Genomic DNA, 26,122 nt, shown 5'->3' with positions numbered 1-26,122 from the left:
TTATCACAACCTACTTATTTCATACATTGATACTCTGCTTATTTGTTTGGTTACCAGCTGACGACTTTTCGTTCGGCATTTACTCAAAAATTACTAAATTACTAACAGTATTTTTTGATAACAACTTATGTTTCGTTCAGATTTTTGATTCCATGACTGAGATTGAGCGTGAAAATCAAGAAAAAAAGATGAAACATTTGCGGCTTGCTTTGACCAATAACCTAGCAAAAGCTATAGTCAGTTAGTAGATATCTACAGATAGTAGCATGTTATCTGGCTCATCACTGCCATGTATTCAATAAATTCTTTTCACTTTTTACTTGTGGCATTTCTACTGGCTATTAGCAGCAATAGATTAAATGGTAAATCAAGCAGTAACCAAAGCAAAAGGCTTAAGCTTGCAGCTAAAAGTTGATGTTGGTGTGTTTGTTACAAGTTAACGAATCTGATTTAACATAGGAACATGCGTTGGGTTAGGTACACAAACAAATTCTATCAAACTATAAGATCAGATTAACACGGGAATAAATATGACTACTGGAACAAGGGTGGAGTAAGATCAAAGCATAGATATGTGCAACTGTACATTGTACGGAGAAGACACGAGAACTAAATTAATTTGATTAATTATTCAGAGCTAATCTTTTGAAAGTTATTCTGCTCTTGGCATAAAAATGCGTTCCCATTACATAGGACCAAACGATGTGTTGGAAGTTACGACTCTATGCTAGGGTAAAGCGTACTTAACAGTCAACTGTCCGCAATGGCTCTTCAGGATTGCTTTGAGTTTGAGATGAGCCAAAAATGTTTTGCTAGCTCGGCCGAAAATTTTGACGATGGCCCATTGACACTATGGATAGAGCCTACGCCGTTAAGACTCAGATGTTTGTCCGAAAATAAATTCTAAAATCTTACTCAAGCATAAATTCTAACCTTCTGATAATGTTTTAGTAAATGTCAGTTAACACAATACCGTTAAAAACACCGTCATTGCACCACAACATGCCTAACTGTGTAGTATTTGCCATAATTTCTACGGCCTTTTTTTCCAGGAGGCATTTTTAGGTGCTTGTCGTTAATACTTATATACTGTAGTGCCGAAACACAAATGATAAATAAACAAACAGTAATTGATGTTGTGACAGTGGGCAGTGATTTTGATCAGAGATGGTAAATGCCTACTACAATGCTATCCAAGCTGCTCCACACGACACCAAAAACGAAAGAAAAACTTGCTTTAAACTTAGTGGGCAATCACAACACTGCCCGCCCTACAAAAGGTTTCTATTAAGTCTAGCATATTAGACTACCGAGCTCGTTTTTTTCCAAGCAAAAAAAAAACAGCCATAATTCAATAAATTTATATTTGAATTGCTTCAGTTAACAGTCAAAATCGTTACTGTTAGAATCGAGATAGGAATCGATGTAATGTAACAATAGAACGCTTATAATTGGAAGATTACTAAGGTATGTATTTGCACACAAGTTCAATCACATTCCGCTTTTGAGTATTTTTTCCATCATGTTCGGGTCATTGGCGGAAGTTAACCACGAACCTCCATCAACAACCAAAACGGTTCCGGTGACGAAAGACGCGGCATCACTAACCAAGTACAAGCAGCTATCAGCTATTTCAGTTTTCAGTCCCCATCTTTGCAAAGGAATAGACGTTTTATATGTTTCAGCAAGTTCACTTTTGCCGCCTAAAAAAAGACAGTGTAAAATTATATGGGGCAGAAATACTGAAGATTTCCAAAAAACACGTAGAACATGTGTAACTTAAAGGATATACCTAATCTTTAGTATGAATGAAGTACAATGCCAACAGTATGATGTTACTATTGTTATCTACAGTTATTTAAACGTTTTAATTTAAATCATTTTAGCCGCATAACCGACAATGGGTACTGTGCAAAATAAGTAATTATTGGCATGTCAGCAGGTGTTGAACTTACAAACCTCACAATCTAGCATTGTAATGGTTATAATGTGGACTGGTGTTGTTATGACAAATATTTCCGACCCTTTCAATTAAAACTTAAAACATTTACTTCCAAATTCGTGTTACAGTAGTGACACAGTTGGACTATTGTAATTTCCTAATTACCACACAACATTGAGCAAAATAATTCAGTGATAATTTGGTAAAAATCATAGTCATTTACCCAATCTTTTCATTCCTTCAGTTCCACCAATAGGACCCGGAGCAACACTATTTACCCGAACACCTTTGCTGCCCCACTCGACAGCCAAGTGCTTAGTCATGGCATCTAAACAATAATAATTGCTATATAAAGTCATTTTACTGCAACTAAGACCTTGTCCAATTCTGTCATGTCACGCTTTGTCTTATACCTATGGCAGCTTTTGCACTACCAGCATGAGTTTGCATTGCATTGCCCTTATACGCCAGAGTTGCTGTGATATTGATTATGTTCCCTCCATTTCTCTGAAATACAAGTATTAAGTCCATTATTCAATCAACACAACAAAAATTTAGAATTTGTTAAATGACATCTTACAAGGTTGGGAAACTTTGTTAGAAAAATATACTTTAGTTTTATTAACAGTTTGGCAATCGATCTTTTTGCAACTAGAAACAATTCCGCTGATCTCTACCAACTTACATTAAAATATTTTTCGAATACTGCTTTAGATACGTTGAAAGTTCCCATTGTGTCTATTTCCATAACCGTTTTAAATGCATTGTAGGATAAATTTTCAGCTGGACAAAGGAAATTTCCAGCAGCATCTAAAAATCATATCAAAATGTTATGTTACTTTATAAGTAAAATGTGTTTAAAATACAAGTGAAGTTTGTAAACTATTCTTTAAAACTCAATCTAAACAATCTAAACCCAGCAATGATTTCTCACCACTTGAGCCCTGGACTATGAGCTTCATGTTGTAATAAATTATTTTTAAAAGGTTTAGTTTTTGTGTGTTTAATCCAGTTTATCACTGAATTGAAACAAGTGCCATTAATACCTTGCCAAGCGGTATTACTATAACGACTTATAAATCATTCATGGTGCTATGACCAAATGTGCACAGCCGTACTGCCACACATATACATCGATTTGAAGTTGAACTTGTGTAAGGTGTTATGATAATGACAGTAAAATGTCAAGGCAGTGTCTAGTCTTATTTTTACCATTTGCAATAATATTTACCACCCAATGAACATATATTGGTATTTTAGGCAATAGGTTAACCGAAAAATATACGGCAAGCATATAACAGTGTCTTTCCCCTAATTTCTAGTAAAATACAATGTGTAAGTGTGACACAGTTTTGTTATAAAAAGATCACTTACGCAAGGCCGGCCTTAGGCCAATGCGAGGGATGTGACCAAATTTAGACCCACACTGCTAAGCCTCAAAGTAAATAATGCTATAGCTTTTTTGCACAATCATAGTGGGCTATTTCTCAATTTTTCTATTTTGGTGAAAATATATAATGAGCAAAGCTTTGATGAGAGCTGATTTGCAAGAAATTGATATTTGGTTGCCATTATTATTATTACATTGCGTTATTTAAAATCAGCAAAGGGCCTCGTCATCGAGTATCAGTTCTTGCACTTGGCACACTTGCTTGGGCCGGCTTACACATACGTATGCAAAAATTTCATAAATTTTTAATGTCTACTAAGATTTTCCATTTAGTGCTGTCAGAAGCTTACAATTGATCTCTGACTTTTCGGCTAAAATCCTGGGAAACAGTCCAGTCCTCACCTTGCAATTCATCTACTAAGATGTTACTGCCTGAAGGTAACTTTTAGTTTTACCTGTGCATTTCTGTCGCCTAATGTATTGTTTGTGACATAATAGAACAAATTCTCTCTACCATTTTGCATCTTGTAGAGAATACAGAACAAAGAGGTGTAAACAAAAATTTAATTAAGTACAACAGGAAGTTAATCACCAGTCACCACTTGCGGTACTGCAAAAACGTCTGTTGGAGTTACCAGTATATTTTTTCAGCTTGAGTGTGCTGCACAGTGTTATACAGTAAATCGGCAAAATTTTATCCAGATATCAGAAGGCTAAAATTGCCTTGGGTAATTGACTAACCGATATTCGGATATTTAGACCCTTCAGCTACAAGTTAACGAGCTGGAACTGTATGTATAATAAAAATACTAGGTATTTTTAGAATTACAAACATACAACACGCCTATGATGGAAAAAATATAGATATCCTAGCAAAAATCTTGGATTAAATATGTTGTATACTTACTATTAACAAGGACATCAATCCTTCCATAGTTTGATAAAATGTCATCAACAACAGTCTGCACTTGTTGTGGCTATTGCATTTATGAAAACAATGGATAAACTTTCTACCTGCTAAATATTATACAGAAACAACAGAAATGTATGTTGCCATCAAAACTAAGGTTGATTGTTTAAAACTCAGTTATGAGCTAAAATTCAATTTACCTCAGTATATAAGTGTTTTAATTCACAACTGTACTTACATCTCTCACATCCATACAAAGTGGCAAACATTCCACACCAGTTGCCTGAGTAAGTTTCTGAGCTGCCTCTTGAACTCGTTCTAACTTTCTGCTAGCAATAGCTGTCCTACAGCCATGTCTGTGAAAATTTTACCATGATAACCATACAGACAATGCCAATTTTCTGACAACCAGGTCTTTAGAAATTACATCTAAACCAACCAATTAATTATCAGAGTGTGTAAGAACTAACCACATTATTATTAATAAAGGTGCTTTTTGCAAACACATTTAAACTGTTGTTACAAACTATACAGTCTTTCTCCTATATTTTGCCTGATAACACTTCACCTCATCAAGATTTCAGTGATACGAAATCCGATTCCTGAACCCCCTCCAGTGATAAATGCAACTTTGTTTCTAAAAGCAAATTACAATTAGTTCCTTGTAGCTTGTCCAACAAGATATTGCTTCCAGTGCATTGAAACATTGGTAAGAGCTTGATTGGTAACTCAAACATTTAATTCAAAAGTCTAGCAACCTGATTTCAATTTTTATTTGTAACCTTCGTTATAATTTAAGTGGAGATGAAATTGCTTTGCTGTAGTGATATGTTGTAATCAGCACAACGAATGCAGAAATAAACATACTGTATTTATTTATTTACTAAGTATCTAACATGCGTTAAACTATACTCCAGTCCTTCACTAGAGTAACAATGTACAGATCTAAAATTGAATCAAGCTATAATGGCAATAAATAAAAAGAAAAAACTGAAAAAGGGAGCTTTCTTTAGGAAGAGTGTTGGGCTTAAAACTAATTTAGTCTCGTTTACTTTTTCACTCCCATATCAGGATGGAGTATTGAGGAATTATTATGTCAAAAATTTTTGGGTGTGGTATACAAGTGCACAACCACACAATGCCTTTGTATATTAGACCCCAGCTATTTAAATTGTGAATTCATCTGGTTGTGCACTTATATACTAGACCTCAATTAAATATGTAACGTCAAACTCACTAAGTGTTGTTTATGGACTTAACTTTACTGCAACATGAAAAAACGTTTTCATCTGCTTTAGGGAATATAGGTCTTGTTATTTTGAAATTAGTCCAATGACTAAAGGGTCTCTTATACTTTGCACTCTAACTCGAAAGCCTGAATGGAAATTGGAAAGGATTTTTAAGGTAATACAAAAAATTATGTAATTATTCCTCAATATTCCAACTTGATATGGGAGTGCAAAAGTAAAAGAGACCCCAAACGTTTTACTAATAAGTTTTAATCCTGGCATTTTTGCTATCAATAACTATTATTTGTGTAAGGAGAATTAACAAGCTAATGTTTTTCAGGAAGCAGCCATTATTAATGTTTGGCAAAAGTAAGCACATTATGCTGTAAAAATGCTTTTTAAAAGACACTTACTTCAGTATGTCCGGTTTGAAAATATAATTGTAGTCCTGCAAACAATCATCAGTAACAACTTCATTTGTTAAACTTCTTGCCATAATACTCGAAGCGACTTTCTTTTGCCAGGAAAAATTTAAAAAGTTTCTTTTGTACGCTGATGAGTAAATAAAACCTGTGATTACATGACGTCTGCATCTTGACACAAACATAGCGCTTGCCAACTCGGAAAACATTAAAATACGGAAACACTAAACAGGGAAGTGTGGAAACACATATCGTGGCATTCAGGGAGGTTTGTCGTAATGCTAATGCTAACACTTGAAACTACCAGTAATGTGGTTTGTAAAGGGTGGAATTAGTATAGGCCTATATGTTTAATCTTAAAAAAAATTATGTCAGAACTGTCAAATATGAAACAACATTTGACAAAAATTACTTATAGAGACTTCCAAACATAATATCTATTTACCTAATTCGCTACGTGTTAGGGTAATCACCTAAACAAATAAACCTATGACGTATGAAGGTTTGACAAATTGCAAACCAACAGTGAAACAAATATAAAGTAAAATTATGTGACCTCAGTAATTACATCCAAAACACTACTCTCAAGATTTAAAATTCCAAGAGCGTGTCGTAATATCTCGTTTCTCTAAGCTGCCTGCAAACAATTTCCTGTCGAATGTCATAAGTTTAATCCCTAAGCAGCCTGCAATCAGTTTCCTATCAAATAATTGTAGCTTGCGTTTCGTGCCGCTCTTATGGTTATTACTTTTCGACGTGTTTTCCTGTGATAGTTGGCAGATTTGTATATTACTATGGGTTAATGCCCAATATATTCATTTTATAAATATTATTCTGCAAAAACCCAATCGAGAAGAAGTTGTTATTTCGCTGTCCCGACACAATGTTGCATTTCACCATGTTTAACCAATGAAGCAATAATATAGTAAAGATAAATCGAAGTGAAAATTTGTACTTATTGATGTCAAGCCAATTAGACAGCAATTAGCTACGGTTGTATTTAGATTCAACATCAATTTTAACTGTGTAAGGCAGCGGTCAAGTTTACATAGGCAGCCAAATTACAAACAATTTTAACTAAAGTGACTGCTAATAAATATCTGCAATCAGACAAGAATAAATCCGCACGAACAATCGAGCTATCTGGTTGTGAAAAGTTTGCACGATCTTGGAGACTCATCTCAATAGACAAAAAATTACAATCAACCACGTGCTGCAACTTTGTAACTTGATGGTATGATCGTCGAGTTCCACTACAAGTCCCAACAACATCAAAACAATAGCAACACCAAACAGTTACAAGCTCATGCAATGCGAGGTATCAGTTGCAAGCACGCGAGGGAGAGCTGGAACAGATTGCGAGAAAAGTTTGAAATATCTACCTCATCACGTGACGATTATGTTTCAATGATTGCATTGATTACATTATTAAGCGCCCTTATTTAAATTTATGTTTAATCGGTGCTCAACAGAGCCTACAGTGAAGTCGTGATTATATCTACCATAGTCTAGTAGGATAAATAATTTTAACTTCCGGCCAAGTTGTGTTCAGCCCTTCCAGAAAAACACATTCTTGCTATGAATTGCTACGTCATGGTGTCTTTTGTAAACAAACGCAATTTTTTTGTAAGACATTCTTAATCTCTCAACTTAAAGTATTAACAGTTTTTAGTCTAGTGTTGCGTTGATAACCCCTACCTCGGGCTCTCCATATAGCCGTTGGACAGCTAACTAATTGAAAAACTGCAACATTACTAGGCCTATGTGTTTATCTGGCAACGTGCAAGACATAATGACAACCAGCCATTTTTCAGATTAGTTATAATTAAAATTTTTGTTGTACTATATTTGTAATATTTGTTTTCAATAACCATACTTGAGTCGTGATCAGTATTTGTTCAGCATATAGGTTAAAATGAACTTAGATGGCTCTTCAAAACAGGAAATTCTGACATCCCGCGTTGTGTTTACTGTTTCTCTATCTCACTGGGCAATTTCCTGTTCATAGCTAACAGTGAGAATGATTTTCCATTCTATATGTACAAGCATTGTCATTTTACGTCCTTTTGTTCTAGTTTTGACCACCTTCAGTCTAATGTACAGTATAGCATAGTTTTCTAAATATCTCAGTGCTTTGGAGGTTTTTGTACCAAAATTTAAAAAAAATTATTTACTGAAGCCAGAAAGCTAAGCCTTTGCTCTAATCTTGTAGCCAAAATCTTTAGTCAACGGCGTAATGCACTTGGCCTAAACAAGCTACAGCATGAACAACAACAAAGTGGTTGTACGTGGATAAAACAAAAGCTAATCGGCAATAATTCCAACTTGAGAAGACACTCATTAATATCGAGATACAGTCATTAACTAATTGACTGTCATCAACTTCACCCGTCATCTAGCTTTGCAAAAATGTCAAAAACAGACATCACCAGACAAGATGGTCTTTCTTTTCGTCTAGTACTCTAGTGCAATAAACACTAGTAAAAACTAGTGCAATAAACATCCGACATTTTACAATGATGCAGTCATCAAAAATGTATGGTGATTGTACTTTTCATAGATATTTTGCAATGTAACTTAGCTGGCAATAATCGCACAAGCACTTTATCTACCTGCATCACATTGTTTGCACAGTGTTATGGATTTTTGTGCAGCAGACAGTTAAATAAACATGAGTTTATCGTTTGTCAACAAAAATAAGAACGCGTGCTAAGTAAAATATAACTGGCACCAAAATGTCAAACCAATAAAATTTTAGCCAGGCAGTACTGGATCCAATATACAAGAATAACATTAAGCAATAAATTGATAAATTTTTGTTAAGCAATCAATTTGTGGATTTCGATATTTGAGCTTTCTTGGTAAGGATTTAGCACTCATAATTTCAATGCATGTGCGCTTACTCCAATAACATAATACGCAAGGGAGATTCTCTTCTGAAGTGTCTTTAAAGTAAGAACAACAGAATAAAAACTTTACAAATGATGCAATTGTAACTGTAATCCGGAGTAATTACTTATAGGCATAGGCTTAAACATGAAAATGCAATATCGAAAAATGTCTCACATTTGGAAATAAATTAATTGACCTCTTTCATTGTGACGACATAAAGATGAATTGAATAAATACTAGTTGAAGTATGAAGGTTTCTGAGTTATATCTTTTTGGAGGTGGTGGTAACGTAATCATGTGCGAAGCGATGTGAACGGAAACACAATATACACAAATATTTCAGAATGCGCGAACGATAAAATAAGCGTTTGGGCAATGGGGATTATTTACAGTTAAAACTCGGAAGCTATGAAATCACCTGGCAACGTACTAAACGGCGCTTTCACATAAAGTTATTTAGAGAAAGTTTCCAAATATTAAGCGACAATTGCAGTTTCATCAACAAACAACATTTCAATAAACAACTGGCGAATACTTTCCCACGAATGATATTTTGGTATTGGTAGTGGCTCCCAGGCCACTACACAATCATTGGTAGGTATCTGCAGCAAATAAGGTGCAGAAAGTAATAAATAAGGCCAGCCCCTCACATACTTCTTTTACTCAGGGCAGGGTAGATTTTTATTGCGGTTGATTGTAGATACCATACAGTGAACTCAAACTGATTTGTACAGTTTTGGCTATTTTACTCCAGAGGTTTTGAAGAGGCTAGGGTGTTTCATTCAGGAATTTCATTATAATTAACGATATTTTACCCAATAACTGCGGAAGTACTCAAGGATCTGTCAGCTGATTTATTTCACTTGTATCTTAGATATATTTCACCAAACAGACAGCTTTATCAGTATCTATATGAGATAATACAGAAACAACAAATACAGAAATAATAAAGATGAGTTAAAGCATAAAAACTATAAAGCTGAAAACGGGACAACCCTGAAGATTTAAAACTGCTAAAAGTTTGACCAGGGTGAACACCTTTCCTATTGGACAAACGGCAAGTAATCCCTATGATAAAGGCAGAAACCAAAATGGCATTTAATTCAATACGTACAGACCTATGCCCATTCTGATAATATTTGACACTCTGAAATATCTGAGATTTCATCATACGTGATTTCAATAGCAATATTTCATCTGTTGCTGGTATACGCTCACCGTACCGTCACTAATGAAAGTCAGAATTTGATCAATTTATGAAATTGGGCAAAATGCACAGCGAAAACACCTGACGTGATAGGGCAATTCTGAGCTCAGAATTGGATTCAGCAACCAAAACTTAGCCTAAATCAATCATCAGAGTTGATACCGCAAAATTTTTTTGTAGACCTGTGTAATTAATTGGTGTTATCGTCTCTTTTGCCGATTAATCGGTTTCAATAAAAAATCATTGTTAAAATTTGAATGACTTGTTCTTAGGTGGGACGGTTGCTTGGAGTTTCCTTAATCGGTACCGCAACAAAGTCTCAAAGCTTAAGGGAATCAAGCAACACCTGATGGAGTGGGTTATTTTGATCAGCGGCCTGATGGAACACTATTTTGCAAACATTTCCGCGGCGACCTTCCAGGGTCTTGATTCCATCCAGAGTTGGAAGTAGACTGACACTTACAGTACTTCGGATGCAGCCAATGATAGTCCGAAGAGCTTCGTTAAAAGGTGTGTTCAGTTTGTAAACATGTGCGCTCCAACTCCAAACAAAAGCATGATAATCAGTTTCGATAAATATCGGACACCGCCTGGCCAACTGCTTTTTTTTAAAAACAAATGACGACCTTTGTTTGGTAGAGTGTGCAATCAAAATGCCTGATCAGACCCTTTTCCCATCAATGGTGGTCTCAAACGTTGTGTTTTGACTCTAACATGTTTCTCACCACTCATGGTGGTAATGCTGAATGAAATCCTATCTGCTACCTCTGACATTGACCTGCGATACCGCATAAATGACTAACTTTTAATCTCGCCCGACTACGATAAAAAACCATGACAGGCATAACATCCACCTGAACAGTCCGCGAAATGTATGCTGACGACAACGCCACTCCGGTTCGGAACACAGATGATCTGCAGAAGGCAGCTGACCTGTAACAAACCTTACAAACGCTTTGGAATACAAGTGAACACTAATGAAACGAAAACTCTCATTCAAACGTTGCCTGAGGAAGATCTTCCAAGGACCAACATTAACATCAACGAAAAGAAGGTCGAGAACCGGATAAAGGCATCACACCACGTCTTTGGTCACCTCGGCCATTGTGTCTTCAATAACCACGCATTGACCATTCGGACAAAGATCATGGTCTTCCAAGCCGTAGTCGTTCATCATTCTTTATACCTGTTCAATCTAGACCTTTTACTGTCGAGACCTCAAACGTCTTGGGAGTTTTCCACAAAGGAACCTAAGAGTAAGACAAAAAATGAGAGTTAGCAGGGAGACACGAATGAGATCCTTCAGCTACATTGCCCTGCAGCGGCCTGGGTGGCATTTTTTCATGCCATTACATAATTTCTTACAAAAGTGGTTTTTATTTGTTGATTGAAATTTATGAAATTATTTTTTGATAAACACTTCAACTGTCGATTGATATTTGGAAACTTGCTCTGAATAACTTAATGTGAAGACTCCTTTTAGTACGTTGCCAGATTGTTTTCCAGCATCTATGCTGATAAGAAGTCTTTCATTATCATTCATTATCTCCCATTGTCTAAACATTGTTTCGTCCGTTGCACCTGCTACGACTCGCAGCGTTTTTCATATTGAACATTTTAACTCCGATCGCTTTCACGTTTTATAAGCTCGCACTTCTACCAGGGAGCAGAGAGAGAGACCAGAGAGAGATAGAGAGAGTTAGCCGAGTGAATCATCGAAATAAGCAGACGAGCTGTTTGAGCTAGCGATGGTGATTGCAACTCATGTATTTGACATCTTATAGCGGTATGGTATTACTTATGTTCTTGGTTATTCGTAATATTGAGAAAGTGTACAGCACCTACAATAAAAAACTTTTCTTGTAAGCTATTTCTGTTGTGATTTTAAAATCTTTCGGCTGACAAAAGTTAGAGCATTCTAACCGCACGCAACAATAGAGTCAGATAATTAATTCAACAGGTAAATTAAGTTAAGATACCCTCACAAGTTAAAAGGGTCTCTTCAGCCCAATACCCAATGTGGAAGCTACCATCCTTCATCTCCGCTTGGTTGACCACATACTACGAATAAATTCCTCTAGAGTCTAGACTCTCTCGAATTATGTTTTTGGGGAACTCACCACTAGGAAAAGACCTCAAGGAACACCGAGGCTGCGCTTCAAAGATTAACTGAAGCACTCTTTGACAAAAACAACATCGACCCAAAAACATGGGAGCAAAACGTAAGAAACAGAACCGCTTAGAAAAGTGCCACACGAGACAATTCTCTTTTCTTTGAGAAGAAAAAGTACACAAAAGAACTAGTAGAAAATCACGATTTTGACAAAAGTGTTCTTCTCCAATTTTTCCCCTGCAAATTCTGCCCACAACTCTATTAACATCGCCTGGGTATGTAGAGACACATCCGGCACCGGCATTAGCAGAAGATAATAAACAATTGAAAATCGGACAAAACTGTGTTTGGGTCACAAGCGGAAACCGATGACGAATGGGCGATAACTAAAATTGTTATAAAATACAGGGTTAGCAAAATTCTTATAACATATACACCGACTTATTAGTTAAAGCTTATTCAGTCAGTAGCTGATCTATAACAGCCTTTGCTTTTTCTATTTTCTTATCCAAGAGTTCATTATGTTCTCGCACTTTTCATAAGGCTCAACGTAACATTTCTGAAAACGCTGTATCGGTTTGTATTTATTTTCATGTACGAGTTCTAAGGCCTTGTGCTTTTGTTAGTACAATACAAGTCTATTGAGTTCAAAATATTTTCGCCCCATAGCGCTTGATAGCCTACAAGACCGCTGGAAAGTAGCAAGGCAGCTTTATTTGTACCTCTATACTTAGGGTAAAGCAGACCTAAGTTCAAACCTGTCTTTCTAGTAATTAAGTTTTACATACAGGGTTCGGATCGGGACCGAATGTTAGACTATGTTTGAATAGAATGAAAATAATTCAACAATCTTTTTATAAAAAGATCGTAACTGGACATAAACTATACGCTTAATTACGTTAAATTTTTGATTGCTATGCATTTACTCAGAATAGTTTGAACTGAGTGTTTTTATTTGCTAAAATGCCGTTTTGGTTTCATAGATAACCTTCACGCTCAACTGGATTTGTAATTGGACAAGGTGTATGACGCGAGTTATCCGTATGCGAACAATAGCGGTTAGGGTTGACTAAATTTCATCAATTCGGTTTTGTAGGTCGGTTACAATGGTATGAAATCGAACCATGAAACCAAATGCGTCACCCCACCATGGATCATGGTGGAGCACATTACATTTCTTATATTATGTAACAAAACGCAACGTTTAATCGTTTTATGAAGCGAGTTTTTATTTGCTTTCAGCTGTAAGACAATTGCAGCAAGTTTGTAAGTCTATTGATCTCGTGCTATTGAATGTAGCACTGCATGACTGCTAGTTAGGGTTCTTCATATTCAGGTCATGTTTACTGCTAGTGTATAAATTACATTTTCGAAAGCTTATGAAAAGCCAATTTGTCCGTTGCAAACAACATTTATTGTAACAGCTCTCCTAATCCCAGCATCGATATTTAACCGCTGGTTGCTACAGTCTGAAAAATCTCGGCCGGTTGCTGTTAAAGATTTGTATTTTAAGAGGATATCCATATAAACACACAAAGGGATGACGAAGGTTTAAAAACGTTGTAGCTTAGAACAGGACCGTGCTTCTCTCCCTCCTGCCGCCTTTGCCCCAGACATACAATGGTCCTCGTTAATCGTAGCAATCAGCACAAGTCAGACACTTAGGCGGAATTATGGCCCGCTTTAGGAGATACAAATAATTACAGTGTAAAACACGCACGCAATTAAAACGCATTTCAACTCCCGAACATTGTGATTGTGATTATTGTGAGTGATTTCAAATACGAAGTGAAGAAAACGATAAATTGTGGAATCTAACTATGTTGAATATAAAAGTATGAAAGATGTATAACCCATACGTAGCCTATAATGTGAGATGTTGACTACACATAAAAAAACACAAGCCAAAGGTACAATACTGAAATTAATAACAATTTAACAATATACTAAAACATTCGTGATAGTATCATAATTTTTATCCTTGGACTGGTTCCCCCCGCCTTAAACTCGGCAATGATTCCTATTGTTCGAGCCCTGGCTACCGATTTTTCCTTTTTTTATCATATAACTGTACCCCATGTCCACTGGAAAAAGAAAGCGTCATCAACAGTATAGGAACGTAAGGAAATATATTTGAATTTGCAAATTTTTTCGATGTGTTAGTATCATTTTATGCTGTTTTATGTAGAAACTACATGGGATGAATACTAACATTTTTATAAACAGGAACGAAAATATATTGAAAGTCGCTATTTCACCTTATAAGCAAGTTACGTAGCCCGTTTTTAAAGACAGGCGGTTAGGTTGAAAGAATGGCTATGTAAAGAGTTGTTTGTAGTTATTTAGGGTTTATTTCAAGCTAAATTAGGATTAGAAGGTATGCGACTTGAGGTTTAACTTAAAGGTTAACAAGCAACTGTGAAAACTAGCTGGGATTGCGCGTTTTTTGCGGTGAATTAGTTACAACTGAGTTTATTGTGTGTTTAAGTTCACACGTTTTGACTTTCAAATAATTGCGACGTTTATAATTCACGAGAGAGTGTGTACAATAGCGCTGAGTTCTCAGCCAATACAAATAAAGAATTCTTTGGAATGACGGAGCGTAAGCAACGAGGTTTTAACAACTTTCAGATCAAGTTATATCTGCCCTTCAGATACTATAGCAGTATAGCTTACTCTTAAGGTGTGAAGCTTAGGTTAAAATTACGAGAGATAAACCGACAAAAAGAAGAAACGCTTTACCGCGTCAGGATGTAAGCGTCGACTATCGCGTTAAACCTGAAATAATGATTTTGAAATAAAAAAGTTTACAAGTCTAATTGGGTGTGTTCTTTTGCATTTGTATTATGGGTTAGCGCAACTGCGCAAGGCTCAGGTGTTTGGCTGGGCAAGTACACAGCCCTTTCGCCCGCACAGCAGGGTGCACATGATCTGACTTTTTTTACAAACCTTGTTAGATTTGTCCATGTTGAAATTTATATGTGTTTTTATTGTAATGCATAATTAGCGTTGGTATCTCAGAAAGTTAATGCATGAAAAACTAAATTATACAAAAGGAATACCATTTTATGGATAAATACGCACTTTGCAAGCCTTTCCATGAATTTTGTACCAATCTTTACCACCGGTTTTTGACAAATGTTGCAAATATTGCCACCAATTGCGTATAAAATCATAAAATGAGATTGCTAGACTAAACTTGCTATCTTGTTTGCCGGAATAACTTGCGTTCACGCACCATGACACATTGAATCTTTTACAGTCTTGACATTTTATTTTTTTAAAACGTCTTATCTTTGGTATTTCAACCAAGGTGAAACACGGAGCCGTCGAACCGTATAATAGCATACACAGTGCAGTAGTTGAGAAGACAAGTAGTGTAACTCTAACTTATTGGTATTTATAGTTCTCTTTGTAAAGATTTAGTTCACGATCCATTCAGTTCAAGAACCCTTAAACGCCTTACCTGCGGTCTTTAGCAACCCGAAACTATCTTTGAACGCTTATATCTCAATAAATATCAGGACAATTATCTCGAAACTTCGACCAAATTATACATTTTTGTTTTAACGTTTCTCTATTTGAAACTATAAATCTCTGTTTGTTCAACATTTTTCTCCATATAGTCACCTGTATAGTGAAGCTCTACCTTTTTTCGTTATTTGATTGCATTATTATAATTTTTTTTCATGAGCACCTTAAGTTCAAAGATAAAGATTATATAAAGTTATAAACAGTTCTCTGTCAGATTTTTACTATTGGGATTTTTAATCTTAAAATTTTAGGTTTAATTTTACAATTTTCGTTTAGTGTTAAAACAATTAACGAATGATTCAATGTAGTTTGCTGAATTATGCAGAAAATATTTATTTTTAAATTTGTTTGTGAAAGCTAATAGCTACAAGTCACGCGAGAAAGTTGTATCTTTGTTACACTGCAAGCATAATGGCATTGTCTTAAAGCACAAAAGCATTTCTGAATGAATCAATATGAGCAATAATGAAGCACTTGTAAGAGCTGGGCCGCTAGCGACCCAGTCAGGTAGCAGTGTTCTGCAAAATACTTGGGCGTTTAAGGGTTTGAAAAATATCGAAAATCTTTAAGCGCCGTATACACCAACAGTTAATATCTTACGCCCAAGCGTGATGCTGGTTGCCGGTTCTACGGTGACGGTTGCGGTTGCGGTGACTTATTTATCTACTGATTCAAAATATGAATTTAGTTACCTGTCATGTGATTTCCTATTCCGTTACTTGTTTGCAGAGTTGTTTCTATGCTAGTTGAGTTGTTTATATGCTACTAAAGCGTATAGTATTTACTAATTACTTGTTCATCTAACTATTCTAAAATAAACATATTTCCAAAAATTGGATAAGTAGCTATAAGGTTACAATTCTTTCTAAAGTGAAAGTACTCAGTTAGACTAAAAATATAATATTTATTACTTTCGGTTATAAGAAATTCTTTTATAAAATCGTGATAAGCTTAATTACGGAAATTTTATTTTTCTGGGTTATTACTGTTACCACAACTATTACTACTACACTGTATTACCAAATACAAAGTTAGAAGTTAACGCAGCAAAATTGGCCATTCCAGTAATTATTTTTATCATTTGTTTCCCTCCACTGAGTTTAATGATTAACTTAGTTTGTTACGCAACACGAGTCAAAGTTATGTAACGCTATTTGTTCAGGGTCGTATTCTTTTTTTGCGTGTTCTTTCTTACGTGGTGTTATACAGTAATACTGTAGGACCTATAAATATAGGTTAGGATCTTTGGTTCGGTCGGTTTCAAAGGATCGAAGATGGACAATAAACGGATAGTCAGTTTACTTCTTGCAGGTGCAGCACAAGAAGCTTTTTTATGAAACTTTTTCACAATTCTTCTATATCCTATATAGGTAAATAAGCTGTAAGTCTGAGGCGCATATGGTAAGGTAACTTTCACATTTAATATCTTAATTACCGTAGTTTGATCCATATCACGAATAAAGCATTGCTGATAGCAATGGAAAACTCAACTGAGAAAAAGGAGAAAACACTTGGTGAGTGTATTACTTTGTTTGTCATAGTAGCATTATTATCTGTATTTCTCTCAACAATTACGGTTGATTTTTCGCGACAGCAGGTATTACTTTGAAACTAGACTACATTAAACGTTTCGTTCCAAGTCAAATATAAAACTGGCACGTATCAGATATGAGAATTGATGACAAAATTGTCATGCTGCAAAGTAGTAGACAAAATTTTTTCTTTTATTGTACGAGATACCGAAATTCTAAATTACTGTAATATATATAAGGAATGATTAATTATTATATACTAGTTTTAATGGCTGTCCAAGAATTTTATTTTGAAGACCATGGAGTCCAAAACCTGCATTTCTACAATTTTGTCTTTAAATTCATTGAATAATCCGGCTATAATTTCAAAACAATTAAGCTTTTTATTTCTTGTTGTTTAGCATGTTTTTGTGTTTCTATATAGACTCGATAAACTCGCGATTTAGGCATGACGTTCTTGCCTGGTTATTATCGATGGTATATATCGTGGCTGTACTTGGAGCAATGTGGGCATGGGGTAGGTAAAAAAACTTGCTAGTTTTTGTTTTTATTGAATTTAGTTAATTTTTTTTGAATAAATTGCTGGTTTTACGGTATTTTGGGAGGTGAAAGTTATATTAATGTTGTTTGCAAGGCATTGCTGAAGGATGGAATGCACAATCCGGCTATTACTACGAAGAAATAAATAATACTAGAGTTCGATTCTTGCCTGAACCTACGTACTGCAACGAAACCCTTCCAGGTGCAAAAGTGGTCTAAATTAAAAGTTTCATGCTGTAATGCTATATAGGTTGTGTCATCAGCCAAGCTATTGGAACACAGTAATAGTCCTTTATCCCTATATTTTTGACTTTATCATGCATTTCTTTTTGGATAACTTATGTATATAAAGAAGCCTAAAAACTCTACAAAACAAAAGACTGCTTTGCAAATATTAATATTTGCCGGTAATTTCAATATTTCGAGGCCTTTTAATTTAGTATTTTTGTTGTTTTTTTTAATAAGCACATTTTATGTCCTTACGTTTATGATAATCAACAGAAACTGAGTTCGAATATTCAATATTTAACTTGTAAAATTCAACTATATGAATTTATAGGTAGATCTGGTTCTGGATGCACTTCGACCTGGTATTTCTGGAAACTTCCACTTGAACAAGTAACTGTTTTAAGCCGAGCCATGGTCTGGTTGTTTTATTGCCTTCATCAAATTTTTGTTTGGGGTCTGATCTATAGAGCCCAGCTAATTAACAGCTTCAAGAGCAAAAGGAAAACCCCCTCAAAATACAGGTTCGTATATCATATTTCAAATCATGACAACAACAAGACATTTTCAAAAATTCGATTCATTTACGAATTGTTATGAATGAGTAATAAACAGTCGTTGCCGGGTCGCTATGCAGTGGGCATGGCTAACGCTTTAATGGAGTTTAAAGGTTAATTTTTACTATAAAGAATTATGGTTATATCGTCAGCTTGATTAAAGCTAAGTGATAATAGAAAAGAATCGCATTTTACTGTAAGTGCAAAACTCCAATAACCCACGATTTACCTGAATTCATGTTGTGTTTTTCTTAGCACCGATCTAAAATGGTTTAACTGGTTACTTCTTTTTGTCAACGCCTTTTTCCACTTAATACACCTTGTGCAAACTCACTGGACATACGACGCCACTGCACAAGATGTTGCTATTTCATCTTCACAAGTAAGTCTACCGATCCATGATTTTTGTTAATAAGCAGGCTATTGAAATGAATACGATAAGTGTCAGTTTAACATATAGTGGCATAGCATAATTAAAGTAAAATCAAATGCAATTTTGCACAGGGTTCAGTGATTATGATGTTGTGTTTCGTGTTGCTCATGGAATATCGTGATCGTGGAATTGTGCTTATGTGGCCCAACCCAAAGTCAGATGACAGAGTCGCTAAATATTTAAGATTAAGTCCTGGTCCTGTTCAGCTTATTAGAAAGTAAACAAACCTTTTCTTCGAATGCTCTAGTATCATTATGCACTGTGCCGTATGTTAGCGAAAACGTAAAATATTTTACATATTTTTGAAATGAAATAATATCAACAATGTATTAAATTAAACTATCATCATTTCCATCACTATATTTTAGCACTTTTGGATTTAAACATGAAATAATATGATAAAACTACGATTTTTGGAAGTGAAATGTGATTTTTATAGTTCAAACTTGAGTTAGCATATTTTACACTTACAAATAGGTTCAAATGTTAAAAACTAGTTTTAACTTTTATTCAGGTACCACGGGTTTGCTTTCTCATGGGCAACTATTTACACTTTTTGGTATCATCCAATGGAAAACACCTGGGGTCACACGCTTGGATTTTTCCATACGGCCATAGTGCTTTTGCAAGGAAGTCTTATTTACACAGATATGCATTTAAATAGGTATTAGTTACTGCAAAACATTTTGGTGTTATTCTTTTCAAAGCATAGACATAATTACGTTATAACCAATCGGCGTGTGGAACAGAGAGATAATTAGCGTTAGTATAGAATGACTTCACTCGAAACGACTTTTTTGCAGATACTGGCGCCTCCTCAACGAAATGTGGGTTCTAATCCACGGCACGGTAATTGCGATACAAACCAGCAATCCTGATGCAACGGGCACTAGCCCTTGGCCTATCTTTGCATTTGGATTCGGCTTTATGTTAGCGTTTACTCAGGTTGGCTGATATAATATAAGTTATTTTGTCATTTTTCTAATCTTATTACTCAAAGCGATATACGCCACCATTGTTTTTCTTGTGCAGATATTTGGCTTACCATTTTGGAAAAAGATTTCCCCTTACTTTCGCATAATTCCAGTCCTAATTTTCTTTGGAGTTGTGGCCGCACTTTGTGGCACAGTAATTGATGGGAAAAATGGTGAAAGCGGATTTAGTAGGATGTACGAAATGTTTTTCATTCCTGCTGAAGAGTACCTAATGTTCTTTTTGTCTTGGCTCTTTTTGTTCATCTTCATCAAAATAGAAGCCTCTGTCAAAGCAAGCCGTGGAAATTTCACCGAAGAACCTGAAATTTCGGCAACAAAGCAAGCTTTATACTTGTGTGGAGTTATCTTTGTATATGCAATGTTAATATTAGGATCATACTTAACTCGATATGTTGCCGGGGACCTGATACTGTTAATGATTATATTTGTCTTTTTCTTCTCGTTGGCGGTATGCATAACGGTAATGTTATTCAAGCAAATAATGGGACCATTTAGGATCCTTATCAAAAACCAAGCGGTAAGTGATAGCACTGTAAGTGCTGATGATAGCGTAGTGAAAGACGTAGACCATTGTAACGACGCATATGTTTCTGAAAAGTTTTGAATGCTACATGCATCAGATTTCGACAAAAATCTATCTTTGCTCGTTCTGTTTTCATAAAGTTGGTTTTAATGTTTCAGTATTTGATTAATTTTTTCATTTTTTATACTTTCGTTTTACTGGTCTGTTCTGCCGTAAGTATATATGTGTTGTTTTAACCAATACAATTCTATGCGTGAAGTCATAGAAGCTCAATTTGCGTTTGGAATCTTTTGCATGAAGTTAATCATGCTCTAACCTAAGGATTTACAATAAAATTAGCTGTGTCAGCTGTAGCTTTCGTAGACCAACCGCTTGTGTTTGTATTACACTACCTGTGCTTCCACCACTGAGTAGGATACTCGGACCGAAAGTAATGCTTGAGTCTACGTATTTCTAAAATCTAAAATTTTGTCTCCTATGAAATCTTCTTTTTGGCCCGAATTTATTGAATGAATTGCAAAAATGAAAACAACAATCCACGAACATTGTATTGACTAAACGTAATGTGTCTTAAATGTTAAGTTTCGTACGACTTTCCATTATTTATTCTATGTGTACAGTACGATCTTAGTTATTACTTTATTTTGTAACAGTAATACTGTATATCCTTTATTTTTTTTTTTTCACAAAGATATGATGTATTAGTAGTCTCACACGAGAATTAATCAAAGCGATTGTATTTGAAATTAATAGAAAATTGTATGCGCCAGAGGTAGCTTAAAAGTAAAGAAATTATGAAGCAATTAAAGCATAGAACTTATGCAGGCCACCTTAATGGAGATCGAAACGAATTGGCTGAAATGCGGAAATTTATACGAGTAATACTCTTACAAATTGGTTTAATCGCCAATTTTGTAGGTGCAACTTTATAATTATTTTACAAGTACAATTGTGTACGATTGCTTTTATATATTTCATCATGCTGTGCGGAGATACGAGTTCAGTTTGTCTGAAGCTGTTAAGGTCACTATGAGTTCACCAAGGTTTAATAACGGTAAACTTTACCATCGACTCTCGATTAAACATAATGTTGGGTAAGATATGCCAATAGTTTTTGATGTTGTGCAACATAGGTCAACGACCTGATTGTAGCCGGTGTTTAAAGGTTTTTAATGGTGAAAATGTTTCTGTAAAACCAACACGAACTTTGAGCCATAAATATTGTGTCAACATTATGGGCCGTTTACAGTAATATAAGTAAATGCTAAGGCCATTAAGCTGTATGTGCTAAAGCTTGGAGCGAATTCGTTGGCCCTGACATGTCGAATTTTGGACCCAGAGTTTATTACTATGTGTCACGTCAAATTCAAAAATTCAGCAACCAGCAATTTTAGCCATCAAAGAAAGATAAGCATTATACGAATTCGATTATTTTCTTTTTACCGTTGTGTTTATTATATATTACATATTTAAAAAGTGCGTATTCAGATTTGCTGTCGCACTTTCGGCCGCAAATCAAATCAGTGGTGTAGCCAGTTGAAATTTTTTTTTGGTGGAGGCAAATATTTTAGAAAGTTACTAATTCACTACACAGCCTGTTGTTAAAGTTAGGCAATATTATGTTTGAAGAATGTTTAGTTAATGTATAACGTGTAGAGGTATGAAAAATTAAAAATCAACAGTGAAACAAATGTCAAGTAAACTTATGTAAGTTTAGTAACTATGTTTGTATTACCCGCAAGAGATAATTTTCTCAAAACTTAAGTCGGAATCCTTCAGCTACCTGCAAACATATTCCTATTGAACGTTTTTAACAGCTGCTGTTCTGTTCGCTTGTATGTGTGTTTCGTTGTGATGTGTTTTCCTGCTGACCAACAAAAAAGCTTTCGTATATCTCTATTAGTTTGCGCTCAGAATTTTTCGTTATTGTTCAAAAAAGACCCAGTCGTTAACATCTTAGTTGTCTCTATTCAATGTTTAACCAAAGAAGAATTTATACAATGAAGATAATCCAAAGCGACGAACAATTGTGCTTATTGATGCCACGACAATTACACAGCAACTAGCAATGGTTGGATAAGATTCAACGCCTTACTGATCGTGTAAGCGGTCGAGCCTACATAGGCAGTCAAATTACAGCTAATATAAACTGAAGTGAATGCTAAGAAAATGTCTGTAATCAGACAAGAATAATTACGGCACGAATAAACGAACTTTCTGGTAGAACTGTGCACGGCCTTGGTGACTCATATAATCGATGGACCCCAAATTACAATCAAATACGTGCTGCAATGCTCTAACTTGGTGGTGTATTCGACCTGTTCAACTACAAGTTATAACTACAACTCCACCATTCGTCATAAATGTTAGATTTAGAATAGTATGAATATTTAGGTGAAGTGCAGATTACTATGTTATAATTATAACATTTCAGTTGGGTTAGTTATTATAACATTAGTGTAATGAATGCAAGTTACTACTTAGTATTTGACCGCTGTTTGCCACCATCTTGCGTCCTGTGACAATGGCGTTGCATAAAAACACGCAGGCATTGTTAGAACTTAAATAGCGGTAGGGCTCAGTCGTCGGCGTCCGGTGGGTTGGAAATTGGCGAAAACCAAGAGCAGGAGCTGTTGCATAAAATATTGATACCTATTAAACTGCCTTCTGTTCTGCTAATGAGAAACTTTGTTTGGAATTGAACGCTCAATTTAGAAAACAAAGCAATTGGAAAATGGCATAAATTCACATTTAACCACAAGGATTACGTCAGTAATGAAATAACTCTCTTACGTGGCAGCTTTCGTATCAGGCGAATATTTCTTTACCGAAAGCACAAGATTTTAGTAACGGTATGGTTCATTTGGTTCAAATACGATACATATGTCATGTTGTTTAACGTTTTGCACCTTTTGAAATAGTTTGAATGTTTCACATTTTAGGTTTGTTTGTAAGTAGTATTGTGTATGGCGCAACCGAGACATTTTGGCCATATACAATACTACATGTAATACGAGTGTGTAAGAATAGTTTAGCCACGCGGGTTTAAAGATAATTGTAAAGCAGAAATTGAATATTTAGAAATGAAAAAAGTTCCAGCATTTTGGGGAAATAGTAAAATATATAAAGATGATATTATCAATTATATTAATAATTATGAATAATAATTTCTTAAAGTATAAAAATGAGTTTAAGATAAAATATGTTATTAGATTATAAAAGATGAAACAATCAAATATTTTAGATTCACCAGTTCCTGATATCAAAACTCTTGTATTGAAACCAACATGTTATAAGAAGTCTCCACCAACTTTAAAAGCATTAACTTATAATGCAACTGCTAAAGTTCGAAGAGGTATTAATGAATTTGCTGATTGGTTGTTGAGATATACACCACAAAAAGTTAAAGCAACAGTTTCTGAAAGTATTCAAAATTTTTTAAATTTATTTCCTAAAGCAACTTTACTCAAAAAAGCCTTGAAAAGTTATGTAAAATCATATGAAGTGGATATAATTGATGAAAAATATCGATTAAAACAGCTAAATATAATGAAGAAAGCTGTAGGAGATAAAATACGATTAAACCTAAGACAAATGAAAGGTGTGAAACCATTAATCACTCTCAAAATCACCATCAAAACCAGGAGAAGAAGAACAGATAAAGGAGGCAATTTTTAACAGTAAAGTAGTTGTAATATATAGTCAGAATGTCATATAGTCAAATTGATGACATGTTAGAAAACGCATGCATATATTTATCTCACACAATCATATTTGGATACTCCAAAATATATCAAAACAAATACTAATTGCTTTATACTCTTTGGAAATTTAGATTAAAAAGACATCAGACATTCAATTAATAACCATCCTAGAGGTATAACAAGAAAATAATTAGAGTTAATTTATCAAGAAGCAACTAAAGAACCATAGCATTTTATGGTACTGGATAAAACAGCTAAGCATAAACCATAAGCATATCATAACATTTTTATTATACTTACAGTAGGTATTAAAATGTTATAGCTTTCATCTGCTACAGTATAAAGTATGTTTTTTGTAAACGAAAAAGAATTAAAAAAGATCTTACTAAAGAGTATCTTAACAACAGAAAATTTTTAAAAGAAAGATTACAAAAGCAAATTCAAACCAAGCAATAATTACAAGAATCTGCTTCAGAAATCTTCAGTCCTATTACTAAATCGGTAAAAGAGGTTCAAAAGAAAACAGATGAATGACAAGACAGACTCATTGAAAACTTACATGCACAGCTTGCCGAAGGCCGAACGAGTGCTATTTTACCAGCTATTATGGAAAAGTAAACCTCCGGTGAACCAAAATCAATTTATACTTTAAAATTGGAGAAACTTTGCAGTGAAGAAGAACAACAGTTACTTTAACAAATAATTTCGAAATAGATATAGTTCAACTTATAGAAGGTGGACCAAATTACATCACTCAATTAAAAAATAGAACTATCGGAATGATAGTTTAGGTTTAGGACGTTTAGTTTAGTTTAGTTTAGGACGTTTAGGTGGTAAGAGAAAAAGTGTTGTTGATGTAGACATGATTGAAAAAAAAATACTTTCAGTAAATACGGAGATAAATTAAATAAATTGTTAGAGGCTATGGAGATATCTTATAGGAGTGGATGTGCGATGAATCCAAACTAACTATTTGAAAGACTTATTAATAGCAGCCAAACAAGTTGACAATAATAACAAAAGTTTAGACAGTGAAATTGAAAGTATATTAAAAAACTGAATTCACTTGATTGTATTTCGAGTTCGAAAAATTATCTAACAATATGATAAAATGAAACCAATACCATTATTCTTCGATCCTATAAAAGGACAAGGAAAATCAAAAAACTTTGTAAGTAAACTTTCTAGTTTCAATCCACCATTACAATTAGATATTATAAAAGAATTATGAAATAACATTAATAAATTCTGAATTATGGTTTTCTTTGCACAATATTACAGTAGTAGTAATAAGTTAGTTTATGTGATAGATATAGAGGAGTCCAATCTTATTGAAATACCACCAGGGAGTTATAATATTGAAGACCTCAATGATGACATAAAGTATTTAATGAAAAGGAAAGATGATGACGAAAATGGTATTACCATTACTCCAAATTACAATATAATAAAATGAAGAATTGAACTTAAAAATCTTTATTCAATTGAATTTAGATATAAAAATTCAATAAATACTGTTCTGGGAATTGAATCTGTTTATTCAACCGAAAATGGAATACATGAAAATATTGTAAATATTACAAATATTAACAGCATATAAATTCGATGTAGTTTAGTTGAAGAGAGTTGTGTAAATAGAATATCAAGCGATTGATTATTTACTGTTAGTCCAAATGTTCCTCCTGGATATTTAATTCAAGTTGAACCCAGACAAAATGTTCATGTGTCAAAAAATAATAAATTGATAGTACTCAAATTGATAGTATTCCATTTTCAATCAAAGATCAAGGTAATAACTTTGTTGATATGAACAATGAAAATGAAACTCATTACATTCACCTTCGTGAGGATCGTCCGTAGAAGTATATAGATAACTATAAAAGATGATATTACAACGAGATATTCGTTTCGAATGAAAGAAAATAATCGATGGAAGTTTTCTTAAAAATGTATGTGATAAAGTTGAAATTGTTT

At 34.5% G+C, this 26,122-nt stretch overlaps 3 protein-coding genes across 3 annotated transcripts in view; 2 read left to right on the top strand and 1 right to left on the bottom strand.

Annotated features, from left to right (window-relative positions):
- Positions 1-319, top strand: part of LOC143451322 (nuclear pore complex protein Nup85-like) — a 28,372-nt gene extending 28,053 nt beyond the window's left edge. The window contains exon 20 of the mRNA XM_076951779.1: positions 141-319. Within this exon, the coding sequence (XP_076807894.1) occupies positions 141-245 (105 nt within the window). The 3' untranslated portion in view covers positions 246-319. The remainder of the gene's footprint in view (positions 1-140) is intronic.
- A 1,028-nt stretch (positions 320-1,347) lies between these two features.
- Positions 1,348-6,115, bottom strand: LOC143451324 (peroxisomal 2,4-dienoyl-CoA reductase [(3E)-enoyl-CoA-producing]-like). The gene is made up of 8 exons (XM_076951782.1): positions 5,885-6,115; positions 4,811-4,879; positions 4,481-4,598; positions 4,240-4,309; positions 2,628-2,752; positions 2,356-2,449; positions 2,166-2,270; positions 1,348-1,703 (listed from the first exon to the last, which is right to left on the bottom strand). Exons 1-8 carry the CDS (start codon positions 6,100-6,102, stop codon positions 1,492-1,494), a joined length of 1,011 nt encoding a protein of 336 aa, XP_076807897.1. The 5' UTR covers positions 6,103-6,115; the 3' UTR covers positions 1,348-1,491.
- A 10,873-nt stretch (positions 6,116-16,988) lies between these two features.
- LOC143453151 (uncharacterized) lies at positions 16,989-20,717 on the top strand. Its single transcript, XM_076954318.1, has 9 exons — positions 16,989-17,153; positions 17,596-17,688; positions 17,806-17,913; positions 18,271-18,460; positions 18,749-18,875; positions 18,998-19,143; positions 19,441-19,590; positions 19,730-19,871; positions 19,959-20,717. The coding sequence occupies exons 1-9, from the start codon at positions 17,117-17,119 to the stop codon at positions 20,523-20,525; spliced, it is 1,560 nt and encodes a 519-aa protein (XP_076810433.1). The 5' UTR covers positions 16,989-17,116; the 3' UTR covers positions 20,526-20,717.
- The last annotated feature ends 5,405 nt before the right edge of the window (positions 20,718-26,122 follow it).

The sequence above is a fragment of the Clavelina lepadiformis genome, chromosome 4, assembly GCF_947623445.1.
Source record: "Clavelina lepadiformis chromosome 4, kaClaLepa1.1, whole genome shotgun sequence".
Classification (NCBI taxonomy): Eukaryota; Metazoa; Chordata; class Ascidiacea; order Aplousobranchia; family Clavelinidae; genus Clavelina; species Clavelina lepadiformis.
The sequence above is the reverse complement of the archived record's forward strand: the minus strand, read 5'-3'. Positions and strand labels throughout refer to the sequence as shown.